Source organism: Ictidomys tridecemlineatus, chromosome 2, assembly GCF_052094955.1.
Source record: "Ictidomys tridecemlineatus isolate mIctTri1 chromosome 2, mIctTri1.hap1, whole genome shotgun sequence".
Lineage (NCBI taxonomy): Eukaryota > Metazoa > Chordata > Mammalia > Rodentia > Sciuridae > Ictidomys > Ictidomys tridecemlineatus.
Window position 1 is genome coordinate 41,563,933 of NC_135478.1, and position 15,331 is coordinate 41,579,263.

General features: G+C 30.5%; 1 protein-coding gene across 1 annotated transcript in view; it reads left to right on the forward strand.

Annotated features, from left to right (window-relative positions):
* The window catches only part of Tbc1d5 (TBC1 domain family member 5), a 507,456-nt gene that overhangs the window by 251,085 nt on the left and 241,040 nt on the right, over nucleotides 1-15,331 (forward strand). Inside the window, exon 5 of the mRNA XM_078038310.1 lies at nucleotides 11,678-11,747. Coding sequence (XP_077894436.1) covers nucleotides 11,678-11,747 — 70 coding nt within the window. The remainder of the gene's footprint in view (nucleotides 1-11,677; nucleotides 11,748-15,331) is intronic.

The following is a 15,331-nucleotide window of genomic DNA, read 5'->3' on the forward strand; positions in this document are numbered from 1 at the left end:
TGTTTATTGTGTATGGGAATAATACATTAGAAACACAAATATTTTTCCCACCATAGAGATAATTTCACACTCTATCCTATTTAAAATATCCTAGAGAGAAGAAAGCAGTTGTCTCAGCCTTTGATTCAGCTGTGCTTTCCTCCTGCCCACTTCAATCTAGTCTTCATATAGCAGCCAGAATGGCTTTTTTTAAACATAAATTAATTATTTCATCATTTAATATTTTCTGGTGGCTTTTCATTTTACTTAGAAAATCCAGTCTTCCTCCCTTATAAAACCTTGAATCTGTAACTATGCTGTGTCTGGCAGCCCTCATCTACTCCTGTACCTCCATCCTTCATACACTATGACTTTATTTTTCTAAATGCCATCCTCTATTGTAAAACTTTTGCATGTTATGTCCTTTACCCTACACATTCAAATGACTTGTTTTCTTATCACTTGAATCAAAAATAAGATTACTATTTGTGAATACCCTCCCTTAGATACTGAATGTCACATTATTATGCTATATTTTTATAACAGATAATTATCTGACTCTATCCTATTGTTTAGGAATTTATTTTCTTATGATTTTTTTCAACCTGTCCTTTCTCTTCATTCTGTTTTCTTCACTGTGGTACTTCCAATTCCTAGAACTGGCACTGTTTGCCAGGCATAGAGTGGAGAGTAAATATTCATTGAACGAAGGAATGAAATTTTAACAGTGGACCCTCCACCTTCTGAATATAGCCCTTATTCCTCTAAGAAGTATTTAAAAAAAATTTTTTTTTCTCTCTTTTCTCCTCTCCCTTCCCTTAAAAGTTAGGGAGACTGTATTATCTTTTCTTCCTCTAGTTAATTGCCCTTGAACACACCCTCTACAGGAAGGAGATGCCTGCTGAGGATCTGGGAAGTGAACATCTCCCAAATTAACAAGTGAATCCTAAACATGCCATCAGGGCTCCCAGAGCATACTTGGAATGTAACCCTTGAAGAGTTCCTTTAAAACCTCCTGTCCTTCCTGATGTAGAGTCACAGGCTTTGGGATAGGAGTCCCTGTGTTTCTCCTTTGCTAGCAAAGCAATAAACTTTCCTAGTCCTTTTTCTCAAAAAATCACATCCTCATTATTAAATTGGCATTGAGGATAAGGACCAAGAGCATTTGGTTGCAAATTGTGATTGAAATATTAGGGTTTTTAAAGTGGCTAATTCCCATACTGCACATAATATGATAATCAGTATCAATATCCATAGCTGTTTTGTCATCAATACTTACTTAGTCTCTCTCAGTCTACTCCTGTCAATTATTTCACCCTGAAGTTCAAGTGGTCATTTAAAAACTGCAAATCTTTGGTAGTACTTTTGCTTAAAACCCCTCTGTCACAGACATCTTGTTCATCCTGAAATAAAGGCCAAGATTTTTTAATAGACATTCACAGAATCTTGGCCCATACTGATCACTAGTGAAATTCTCTTTATGCTTTTTGTGGCAAGTGGCCCCTTCTTCAAACTTGGATGTCAGGGATAAGTTTTGAGCTTTTGCTTATTGTAACACCAGCACTAGAATATTGTAAATAATTCTAGAAAAGTTGTCACATGTTCCAGGTACATGACTAAAAGCTGGAAATAAAAAATGTATGTTAATTATAGCCCATATACAATTTGTTTACATAACTAATAATTTCCTGGTTTGGAGAAAGTGCTCAATAAATGATAACTACTTTGATATTTTTATACTCCACAAAGAATGTTTAGTTTTGTGCAGCTTGCCCATTTCCTAGCAGGTTTAACAGTGTAGCCATTATTTCTTACGTTTTCTATTTAAGTTAAAAGATCATCTCTTAATAATTATGAATTATCATAAAATGGAAAATACCAGCCAGTTTATGAAATTAAAATTCTTTCTTTGAAAACCATACTTTAATACAATAGTTTTTAAATGTGATTGCAAATATAATTTGCAAACTAAAACATTTTTGTATGAATCAAAATACTTCTGGAGTGTTCTTAAAGGAATTGATTTTTTTAAATTCTTGTATTTAAGGATTTTTGATTATTTTAATGTGATTTTTATTAGTAAACTTTTTTTAAGACTAAAGATATGTTTAAAAATACTTACTTTTGTTGTTTATCTAAGCTTTAGAATTTTATTATTGAATTGCTCATTATCCCTTTAAGTAAATCTTTGGAGACCATCCTGGGCAACACAAGGAAACACCCTGTTCAAAACAAAGAAGCCAACAAAACACCCAAAAGAAGTTATTCACTGTGCTCCCATTTAAAAGACATAGATTGGATTAATTACCATGGTTCATGAATGGTAATTTATAACCTACAAATAGTTCCCAGTTGAATTTTCAAGCACCACATAAGGGAGATACCTAATATTAACTGTAAGGTAAGTACTTCAATTAATCAATGCCTTTACATTTTATGAAGTAAAATGATGTGCTGCTGACCATGGATAAAACCCTGTGTTCTACCCCAGTACTGCATAAAAAATAAATTCTAATCCTGCCATTAAATTACCTGTTCAGTAACTTAAAAGATGAATGCTCTTTGTGGAGTATAAAAAATATCAAAGTAGTTATCATTCATTGTGCACTATCTCCAAATTAAGAAATTATTCGTTATGTAGACAAACTGTATACGGGTCATAATTTTGTGAGCTAATTGTGATCCAACAATTTCACCTCTTTATGTAATAAATGTGGATGATATGACTCAGATTACTTTTGTCTTGGAATTCTGTTTTCTTGATTGATGGTTGGTCTTTGGTATTTTTTGAGACATTAAGCTGCTTTAATTCCATCAAGGACCTAGAAGAGTGCCAGTCTTAACAAAAATACACATTTCAGTTGTGTGCCATTACATGTTAAATTAAATAGCATAGTTCTACTTGTGTCTTTGAATTTAATTCTTGTTTTTATTTAGTTACAGAATCATTAATGAACTCTTAGTTTGGTTTATTCTGTTATTCTGATGTATGTATAATGTTGTCAATCTCTTTTTCATTTTTATGAAAAAATACCTGAGGTCAGATGCTTTACAAAGAAAAAAGGCTCAGTTTAGTTCAGTTTTGGAAAATGAAAAACTAAGACTGAGTGTCTACATTGACTAGGCCTGTAGTGACAGCATCAATGTAATGCAAGTATGAAAGGGAAACATCTGTGCAACAGGAAGCCAGGGAATGGAAAGTTTGTGGTCTTGCACTTTTATAGCAAGCAACTCCTCTCATGAGAACTAACTTGGATCCCCACAAGAGACCCTAGTCTGTTAATCCCTTCTGAGGCCTAACAATCTCCCACTAAGTTCCACTTCTTAAGGATCCTATCACCTCTTAACATTGCCCCATTGATGACTAGGTTTCCAACACCTGGAACTTTAGGAGGGACAAGCAATTTCCAAATAATAATAAATCTTGTCGCATGTGTTAGTTTAACTTTATATACATTTTATAAATCCCAAGAAACATTTACATATATTAAAGTTATGAATTTGGCTTTATTTTTCAAGCCTATGATTTTGTTTAAATTTATTGCCTCTCCCTTTTTCTTTATATCACATTTAATGTTTAGTGTGGTCAGTGTCAGGAAGGATGCAGAAATCTATGTACTGCATTTGTATAATTTATAATATATTTTGGTCAATTAAAATATTTATTAGAAATAATGTTTTTTAATTAGTAAGAAAAAAAGTTGCATTTTTTTTACTTTTTAAGTTATTGTTAGTATATTCTCTTTATAGAGAATAATCTTTTATTCTGTTGGAATTAACATTATACATATACCAATTAAATTGTTAAAATGGTAGCTAAATTTTACTCAGGATTTACATTTTGCATGTAAGACACTAAGCACTTCATATATACTTTAAACTTATAACTATATGATATGTTAAAGAATTATTGTCTACATTTTATAGATGAGGAAATTTGAGATATTGAGCATTTAAGTAATAGAATGAGTAGCATTATATCAAAGTCCGTTTAGCCTTATCTGAATAGTGATGCTATTTTCATGACTCCCTTTTATAATTTCATTAAATGAATGTGACAGGTTAGTTTCAACAATTAAGTAAAACTTTCTCCTGGGGGGAAAAATTAGTTTAACCAAAGATCAGCAAAATATTTATTCTTAAAAAGCTGTGAGAAATAAAAAGTTAATTTGTTTTCAGAGTATAGTATTTACCCTTAATTGCATCCAATTGTAGCCATTTTAATTACAGCCTTTCCCTTTGCCCACCCCAGTTTTTAAATTGGCTAATTACATAGATGGTAACTTTGAACTCAGGGCAAGGGGAGCTCTGTGTTATGGATAAAAACAGACACACTGCTCAGGTGTTCTTGCCAGCCAGATTAGGTAGCATGCCCTTCTGGCAGAAGGAAAGTTTGCCCACTCATTTCTGAGCTTTGTTTGATTTCTTGTGGCATCTTGGTATTTCTAACAAAGCTAAAACCAATTTGTGTTTATATAGACCCCTGTCCCCATAGCCCTTTTTATGGCTATCCATCAGTTTAGTCATCTGTCTCCAGATAAATTTTTGAATTAATTATATTTAGGACTTTCCCACTTTTCTTCTATTAATGAGTCCTAGCTTCATTTCCTATGGTTCAGTGAAGATAATTAGTAGTATTTCAGTCCTTTAAAATATATCAACATTTATTTTAAGCCTGATATGTGGTCTGTTGTGGAGAATCTTCCAAGTTTCGTGGAGACATTTGTATCTTCTACTGTATAGAGTGTTCTGCATATGTGTCTTAGGTCTGATTTGGTTCATAATGTTTTTCAGTTCTTTTATCTCCTTATTGTTCTGCCTATATGTCTTAATCATTATTGAAAATTGAATTTTGAAGTCTCCAATTTGTCTTTTGAATTCTATCAGTATTTGCTTCGTGTATCTAGTTGTTTGGTGAGTATATTTATAATTACTGTATCTTCTTGATGAACTAGCCCTTTTGTCAACATTGAATTGTTTTCTTTGTCTCTTAATACAGGTCTTGACTTAGCTTTCATGTTGACCAATATTAGCTGAGTCATCTCATCTTTTTTGGCTTTTGGCTATTTTTGCATGGAATATGTGGGCTCTCTGTTTATTTGTGTCTTTGAATCTTAAGTGAGTCTTTCTTAGACCACATGTATGAGATTTTTTTTTAAATCCAGTCTTCCCATCGTTGCCTTTTGATTGAAAAGTTTCTCATAAATTTCATTACTGATAAGATAGAATTCTTCATGCTATTTTACTATTTTATTTCCTGTAGGTTTTATTGCTTTTTCCCCTTTTGTTTCCTCCAGTACTACTTTTTTTTGTGTGCTTTTATGTTTTATAGTGATAATTTTGGTTTCCTATTGTATAATTATTTTAGGCAAAAATTTTTTTTATTATCATACAGATTCCTTTAACATCATATATTTATACCAATGTAGTTCAGATTGATACCAGCTTAATTTTGTAGTGTGCAAAATATTTTCTTTTGTACAGCTCTGTTCTCATACGCTTATTTCCATTTTTCACAAATTGCATTTATTTATACATTGTTGACCAGTAACAGATTTAGAATTCCTCTTTTATGCATTTGTCTTTGAAATTTCATTTGAAATAAGAGGATTTATAAGCCTTAAAAGTACAATAACATTCCTTTTTTGTTTACTCTCTTTTCTAGAAATTTTTCTTTCCAAAGCTGTTAGTTACGTCTGTTGTCTTTGTAACCTGGAGAATAGCTCTTGAAAGACACCTTTAAATTTTCTTCTTAGGTGTATCTAGTATTGTTGAACTCTGCTTTTGTTTCAAGGAATATCTTCATTTTCCCCTTATTTTTGAAGAACTGTATGACAGGATAAAAAAAATCCTTCCTTGACAGGCTTTTTCTTCATCTCACTGTCTTTTATCCTGTAGCCTTTCTGCTGAGAAATTAGTTGTTAATCTTGTCAAGGATACTTTGTACTGAGTGGTCACTGCTCTTTTGCTTTTTTCACAATTCTTTGCTTTTAATGAATCTTGATGAGTCTATTCTACTTGGAGTTCATCAAATTTAGGAAGTTGTTAGCCATTTTCATTTCAACTATTATTTTGGGGAAGGGTACCAGGGATTGAACTCGAGGGCACTCAACCCCTGAGTCACATCCTCAGCCTATTTTGTATTTTATTTAAAGAGTGTCTCACTGAGCTGCTTAGTGCCTGACTTTTTCTTAGGCTGGCTTAGAACTCATAATCTTCCTGAGCTGCTGGGACTACAGGCATGTGATGTGCACAGCATTTCAAATATTCTTTTACGCCTTTCTCTCTACCATTTCTGGGACTCATATCATTTATTGGTTGGTCTGTTATCACTCAAGTTTCGTAGTCTCTGATCAGTTTTTGTCTTGATTTTTTTTTTCTGTTCCTCATACATAATAAGTTGTTCTATGTTCAAACCTGCCAACAATGTGATCTGTCTCCTAACCCCTGTTTTTGACACCTCTCATGAATGTTCATTTCAATTATTTTTCAACTCCAGAATTTGTTTTCCTTTATAATTTCTGCTTCTTTATCTGTGTTGTTATTTTATTCATATTGTTTTTCTTGTTTCTGTTCATTGCCTGTATTTTTAAAAAATATTTATTTTGTACATATAGGTAGACACAATGTCTTTATTTTATATTTATGTGATGCTGAGGATCAAACCCAGCGCCCCACGCATGCTAGGCGAGGGCTGTACCTCTGAGCCACAACCACAGCCCTGTGTTTTCTTTTTGAACATCCTTGAGATAGTTATGTTCAAATTGTTGTCTTGTAAATTCCATTTCTAGAGTTCCTTGGGGATGATTTCAGTCACATTGTTTTGTTTCTCTGAATTGTTCATAGTCTTTTTTTCTTTGTATACCTTGTGGGGTTTTATTGAAAAGTTGATATTTGAATATTATAATTTGGTAACTTAGAAATCAGATTTTTCCTTCTCCAGGTTTTGCTATTTTTGATATTTTAGAAGACTAATTGTTTAGTGAATTTCCCAATCCTTGGGCAAATATTTATTTTGTGTCATATGCAGTCACTGAAGTCTTTATTTCCTAGCTTATATTCAGATAGGGTTTTGATAGAGATATCCTTAATGTCAGAGGTTATACAAAGTACCAAAGCCAAACCCTAAATCTCTTCCTATCTTTGCAAATCAGCCCTTCAACATTTGGTCAAGCTTGCACTGATCCAGAGTTTTGACAAAGTTGGTTTGATGCTTACTTTTTCTGTTGGAAGAATGAGTAATTGGAATTCCATAATCTGTCATTTTGCTTTTCTTCTTCTTGAATTTTATTTTATTCTTCTTCTTCTGGTTAAGAATTCTATTAAGGATTTGATAAGAATAAAAATGTTTTCTTGGTGTTGGGGTTGTAGCTCAGTGATAGATTACTTTCCTGGCACATGTAAGGCACTGAGTTTGATGATCCGCACCACATCACAATAAATAACAAAATAAAACAAAGGTATGGTATACATCTACAACTTAAAAAATTTTTTCTTAAAGTTTTCTTAAAAATGGTCAACTTGAAAATTGTTTGTTTACAGTCGTCCCTATGTATTTCTGTTTTATATCTGAGTTTTCACTATTACAAAAATAATTTGTATTATTTAGAATACTAAATATGGCCACTAAATCATTAGGATGCTATAATTAACAATAGAAGAAAGAAAATTATAAAAGTCACAAATTTCTGGTATTGACTTTAGCACTAATTCTTAGATCTCATGGGCATTCCTGTATTTTTAGCACAAATAATTAGCATAAGAAAGCTGATAATTACCCTGATATATGAAATGATGTGATAATCTTTAATGGCTCCTGTGTATATGGATGATGATAAGACATTATCCTTTGTCAACATGTGAATATACTTTATTTATAGATTTTTTTCTAAAATGTACCTTTAAAGGGGTTTTAAATTGAATGAAAACATTTCAGTAGTGTATTGTAATTCATTTAAAAGGCACAAATATTTCAAGTGCTTACTAAACCCATAGATTTGTTTTCATCTTGGTTTGAACCAAGTCATTCTCTCCCCAACCCCATTGCTACTAAATATCATACAACTGTGTTGTTGATTGAATAATAATTCAGAGACTAAGACTTTTTATATGTATGCCTTTCAGAATTCATATCTAGTGTGATGTGATACTTTCATTCAGTGTTTTCAGATGTAAATTGAAGGCACATTTGAGTAGGTGTGCTTATTCAGAGTGTTATTCTGCCTCTTTTTAACTTAACCTAGTTTAAAATCACTGGTTCTCCTTTCATGAAGCAGACAGATGTTTGTGCATAAAAAAGTACTACAGAAATCTATTGTAAACCTACCTTCATTTAGCATGACTTCAACAATGCATAGATAGAACTGATTTAGCTTTAACTGCAGTTATGTTTAGCTAAAAGAGTCCAGATTCCATTATACTTTTTTGAAATTTAAGTCACAATTGTACACTATAGATTTAATAAATTAGATACATATGCTACAAATTACTGTTGAAAAATACTAGCCTTTTGTATCTTAATTTAATGCAAGTAACAGTATTTTTTTAAATCAGCCAATTTATTAAAATAAGTGTGAATGCTATGCATTCATTTTGTGAAGTTGTGTGCTAATTAGTGAAACATCGATGTTATATCAATTTCAAACTTCAAATTTTGTTCACAAGTAATGCTGAGTTGTTTCTGTAGATATAGAATTATTGTACTTTGTTATATAGTAACAGATCTAATGCATGTTATATATTGCATATAATTTATGTATATATTTAAAATGCATAAGTTAAATAAATATGTCCAAATTATTTTACTCATTACAGTAGGTATTGAAATACCTTTAAAAACCAAATTGTATTTTAAAAATTTACTCGATTGTTAAATTACTTTTCAAGTAAGTGCAAGAAAATCTATTATTGTAAAACACATTTAGGTATTTGTGCTCTCTGATCATTTAAAGGTCTTTGTGTAAGATTACTTTAATAACGTATTTATGTGTGTGTGTATGACTGGAAAACAGCCTGTACATTCTTGTTGCTGTTATGGCTACCTGACAGCTTAGTTCAGGAATTAGAATAGCAACTGAAAACATCATATCAAACTCTCTTGCACCCTCTGTTGTTATTTTTGGGAAACACTGCACATACATTCTTTTGGTTGTATTGTTATTACACTTATTTAAGTCCCTGATAAAATCAATAGTTTATTATACTTACCTCCAAACTAGATTCAACAGTAAAAGAAAATTTGTTTATAAGTCTTAATTTTTTTTATGTTGCAGCCCCCTTTTTTTATATAATTTAAATGAAAATGGAGCCTTGTCTGTTTCTTTGATTTCTCCTTGTTACCAGTTTTTAACTCCATGTTTCATACAAATGAAAGTCTTTGCAGGATGTAGTACCTTATTTGTACAGTTTTCCAGAATTACAGATTTTGTCTGTTCTTTTGTAAACCTTTCAATTGTGAGTTTGCTTCCAAAAGAAGAGTCTGAAATCGTCCATACTAAAATTAAGAATTTATAACTGTACGGAACAGATGTTTTCATAAACATTTGCTATAATTAATTTCAACTAGAGGATTGAAGGAACAAAGCAGTTTTTCCCTCTTCAAAACTTTATTGCCTTTTTCCCATATAACAAACTCTGAAATCTTTTCTCTAATATTGTTAGTAAGTGAAATGACTGTGCTCCTTATTTGGTATGTTTTTGAGAACAAAAACTGCTTTTTTTTTTTTTTTAATTACTGTCTTTTGTACCTGGAAAGTTACGTTTAATGTGGCATTTTATTTGATTTACAGTTATAAACTGAAAGAAACCTTTGTACTATCTTATGGTAATAAAACCTGTTTTTAAAAAAGCTTCTTATTTGAATGATTTTATATGTGATCTGATAAATCAGCTTAAAGGAAAAATATTCTGTCAGTAGGATTTTATGTATTTAAATAATATAAACCTTTAGTTTTAAGGAGAAAGGCTCATATTTTAAGTGTATAATAAAGTTCTTATTCTGTTCTGGTATGGAACATTTCACAGGAAACGTCTGCAAGCTGTTAAATAACGTGCTAAAGGAAATTTTCATTTAGCAATGCAGACAAATTTTCTTTAAATCTTATTTATTATAATAGTAGTACATTTCTAAAAGAAAATTACATATGTGAGTTTATCTTACCCTTGTTTTCGAAGAATTAACAACAAATACACATCTTGACTAATCTTAAAATATATAAATTTTTGGATTATTTTCTCCTATAAATTGTCATCATTTTTGAGTGATATGATCCACCTTAGCACTTTTTCATTTAAAGAAAAAAATACCTGGAAATATATTTTGAAAAAAGAGTAGAATTAAAAGTTTAGTAAACAGGCTCAGTCCATTTCTGATATTTTGGAACTATTTGGCATAGCAGCAAAATACGTTGAAAAAAACCAACATTCTTGACTAATCTGTCAAATATAAAATGTGTTAAAAAAATAGGTAGCTATCATTAAAATTACATTTCGGTTTTCAGTAACTATTTAATGAGCAGCATAATTATAGAAGTATGGTACCTTAAGTACTATACTCAATAATTAAAAATAATCTCTTTAAACTGAAAGCTCCATAATTACTATTTGACTTAACTAGGACCACTGTGATGATCTCCAGTGGCACCTAAGTTTGTTCAAAGTGAATTAAAAGTATAAATTAATATTGTATAAACCATGGAATTATTAACCTCTGAATATTCTAAAAACAAATATAACCTGATGTTTGAAAGCTATATTATAGGAATTAGGAATATGAAAGTTAATCAGATTCTAGTCTTTTAAATGATTTTTTTAAGAACAAATGATGTGTTTAATTGTAGTATACTATGATTTTAGAAAAATCTATAAAGCATATATTTTAAAAATTAAACTATTAAATTTTTGTCAATAAGAATGCATATTTTACACTGGAGCATTGCTAAGCTGCTTTTTCCAGAAAAAATTTTAGTAAATTTATTTGTGTTCAATAGTGTTTAAACTGACATGTATGAATTTGTTCTAAATTTGATTTGACAAATATGCTGGTTTCTTAAGTGAATGTTTTTCTAAATGCTATAATTGACAAATACTTTTTGGTGATTTTTTTAATGTTTTAAATGGCTAACTTTCTAAGTTCAAAGAAACTTTTGGCATAAAAAGGCATATTATAAAGTTCATATTATAAATATACTGATGACTACCTCTGAAGCTTTTGTTTTACCTCTCTGCTTAGAAAATTCCTAGATAGCAGCAAAATATGAACAAGAAAATCTTGTAGGTCTGCCCTCTGCTCATTCTCATTTTTGGCTGTACCAGTGGTCAGAATGGGTGACCTAGATACTAACAAAATAACAAAAGCATTGCCATTGCTCATAAACATTAGCTTAAAATGAAATAGTTTACAAGTTTTGGTTTTGTCTGTGATTCATAAAATGAAATGAACTATGCTTCATTTGTTCTTGTTAGCAATGACTTTGGTAGTATTACTAACCAAATCAAGAATGGTGGTGTTTATATTTGGCAATCAAATGAAATTTTTGCCTAAATGGCTTGAAATACAAAAGGTAATTGGAGAGGGATAAAGAAATATATGTTTTGTTGAATATTATATATCATAGAGCTGTCACACAGTAGTTTTTCAGATGAAATATTCAATTTTGTAATCTCCATTATTTCTGTGTTTTTAAATTTTTTTTTCTAGGAGATTCAAATAAAAATGGAAGAAGAACAAATTCTGCCTTAGACTCTGAGGGGACTTTTAATTCATATAGGTAGGTGGTGAATACATGGATGCGTAGTTTTATAAGATAATTTATAATTTTATAGGATTTAAACCTTAGAATAGGGAGGAACTAGTACTATCTGTGCTTTAAAAGTATTATTGACATGTAAATAACATTGCAGTCTGTATCTTAGACAACAGAAAACATTCTGAATTCTTGAATAAATGAACATTGCTAATATCTGTTGTTATCCTATAGGAGAAAAATTGAAATGAATATAGAGTGTAGTTCTGAGCTTCATTATAATCCATTTTTAGTTATCTTTTTCTGGTATTTCTGTTATAGTACTAAAGGCTTTTGTTTGTTTGAATTTCTTGCTAAAAGAGAATGTACTGCTCATGAGTGCCTAAGGGAGCTTAAAATGTAATTTGTGATTGAATTAAGTGCTGTTTGTTAATATTCTGTTTGGGATCTTTAGCAAACAGGACAGTTACATCTCAATTAGTAATTTTAAAAAAAAGTTTAAAAATATGTAATTTAATCTTGTTTTTTAATTTTTTCTCCATAATTTGGTTTTACTGAAGTCAATCTTTATGAATTGTATTCCTTATAACAGAGAAACCCAGGAAAAAGAAAGATGAATGTTATTTTCAGTAATATTTAAAAATCCATACACTAAACCAAAATGGTGTCATAACTTGATTGTTTTCTTTTAGGAAAAAAAAGTACAGATTTATTATTAGTATATTTAAGCATTGTAGATGGCAGTGTACATTTTTGAAGAGATAACTTCAATTGGAATTAAGTGTCCTTATGATTAATTAGTTCTAATAATGTGTAACAACATTATAAAATATATTTTAAAAACCACTGTACTCTTGGAAACCCATTTGAATATTAAACCGTATCTCCTTTTCTATAATAAATATGGAATATATGTTTAGTTTATATTTTTGTTTTTATACATATGTTTCCTTAATTGGAACCATGTCATTTGTTTCTTAAGATTCCAGGCAGGCTTTTAACATTTAGAAAAGAGCCTTATTACATAGTAGGTATTTAGTAATAATGTAGTGAATGAAAAGTTTTTACAATTTGTTTATGAATTCTAGAAATGAGATGATAATTGAAACACTTGACATCTTTATTTTATGCCAAGTGGGGTCTATGCAAATAATCAGTCATTTAAGTGTCAGTGATACTAGATAAAGCTTATGTTCCCATAGTGTTCTAGAAGGGTATTATCACAGCAGTAAAGCACGTATGTTGTCATTGTATTTTCACTGTACCCATCCTACCTTAAAAACTATTGCAATTCTCCCAATCTTTCTTTTAGTTTGAAAATTGACATACGAAATAATAGGTAGATTCCACTCTCTTAATATGTCACAACTATTCACAACCACCACCAAGAAAACTAAATATAAAAAAAAAATAGTTAAGCAAGTATTAATGATTTGGCATGTAACTGGGGAATGTGAATATGATAATCATGGTAATGTTATTATGTGTAAATACAGTAAAAACAAAGGGGGGAAAGTAAATATTTTAAAGAAAGGAAGACTTCTCAACATGTTATACATTTTTTGGCTACTTATGTTCTACAATTACATTTGTAGTTTAACCACATATTAAATAATGGACATAACATAATGGTAAAGTTTTAATGTGAAGATATAGCATTATCTTATAGTTCTTTTGTCCTCGAGTAGCTTGGGGATTACTGTATTTTAGTATTATTGAATGTTAACTTTATTTTGAAAATGAACTCTTAGTGCAACTTGGAACAATAAATGATGATGCTGTTAACTAAATATTTTTAATCAATGCCTGTCACTTGTAATGCCATGATATTAATGTATTATTATAATTAAAATGGCAAGATAAAAGCTTTGGTAGTACAGTATGTAAAAATGGGATTTAATAGTTAATAGGCCAGTGCTGCTATTAGATGGCATTATAGTATTTAAGGTATGAAATGAATATTTTTCTAGTCAGTAGGCAGTAACTGTTTAATAAGCTTACTTGTGAATTTGACACTTGGGTTAAATGTACAATTCTTAGCACAGCTCTAGGGTATATTTTCATTGTAAGGTTAACTGACAAAACCTCAAAATAGTTTCTGAATCATATTAAAATAGTGTCAGAATTGTCAAATTTACTTTGTAAATGAAAATTATTTTTCTGATATCATTGTAGTTCTTCAAACTATCTAGAAATAGGTTACCAGAAAAACATATTTTACAGCCCTGAAACATGCTTTGGTGTAACAGTCTACCTTTGTATTAACCTGCCTCAGAATCATAACCTTCCTGTATAACAACTTGGACTTTTATACTAGCACCAGCTCACTCAGGATATGTATACTTGTATCTAGTATAAATACTAGTAGCTTTAGTCTCTCATCCATAAAAGAGGCAATATAATTTCTAACCTGCCTTGGTTTGCATAACTGTTTTAAAGACTGAAGTAAAATGTGTAAAACAAAGGTATTTGAAAATCGAAATGCAAAGCCATAGTAGTAATATTTGGGGCTCGTGTGTACATTACATTGCCTCACTATTTACACCCTTTTATAACATTCACTGATGTTTTATTAACTTTGTCTTATTGGTCACTTAAGTCTGTTTTTCTTATCATTTGTATTCTTGTAGTATTACATTGTCAAGTTTTGAGGGGTCATAGTCTCAGGTTATTTGTTTTTTAAAAATATCTGTACAGAATGTTTTGGTTGAAATCCTTTGAAGTGAGGATAATAGAATTCAGTTGATATAAGGAATTTAATAGGATAATGTCACATGGTAAATGCTAAATAAATATTAGTTGCTTTTATGTTCCAGTCAGTGTCATCATCATCACTGTCATCATCATTAACCTTTTGGTTTTGTAGCAAGTTTTATAGTGCTCTAATATAGAAACAGCAAAAGGAGGAGAGAAAAGAATTCTTACAGGAAAATAACTTGTCTTTTAACAGAAAAGGAGCTTAAAGCTTGTGAATCAGCTTAACCTGAGGCTCTGTGCCAGGCACAATATTCTTCATTACCTTCCCCCTGTGTATTTGTATACCTAGTAAAGGTGAAGAGAAGATATTTTACTAATGAATTCAAAGATGGATATCTAGAACTTTATTAACAAATAAGTTTTGAAATTTAAAATCAGTGGGTCCTAACTATAGCTTTATGTGCCTAAAGTTCATAGAGATTGTGCTTTTTTATTTGTTTGTTTTTTAAATAGGCTAGGAGGCTTTACTTTAGATTTGTATTTTCTCATGGTTTTACCTTATTAAGTCAGGTAGGTTGGGTACAGCTGTATTTAACTCCTAAACCAGTATGATTATCTTATGGTGTTTGAGTGTTAGAGCTGATCTTGTTTTAAAAGTTTTGGTTAAAAATCTGATTTATGTCTCCAACTAATTTGCAGATGATGATAAAGTGGAAAATTTGTAAGAATTGAGAAGACATTGGTTTTATGAATGATATCTTGTGCTTTTAAAAGACCAATGTTAATGTTTATGGTCAGACTATAGGCTTTCTTTATTTCTTACTTAACCATTAAAGTGGAGAGTCTGGCTTGCTGGGTGTGAAAGAAGAGAAGCAGTTTTCTGATTACTGGTTTGCAGTGGCCATTTAACT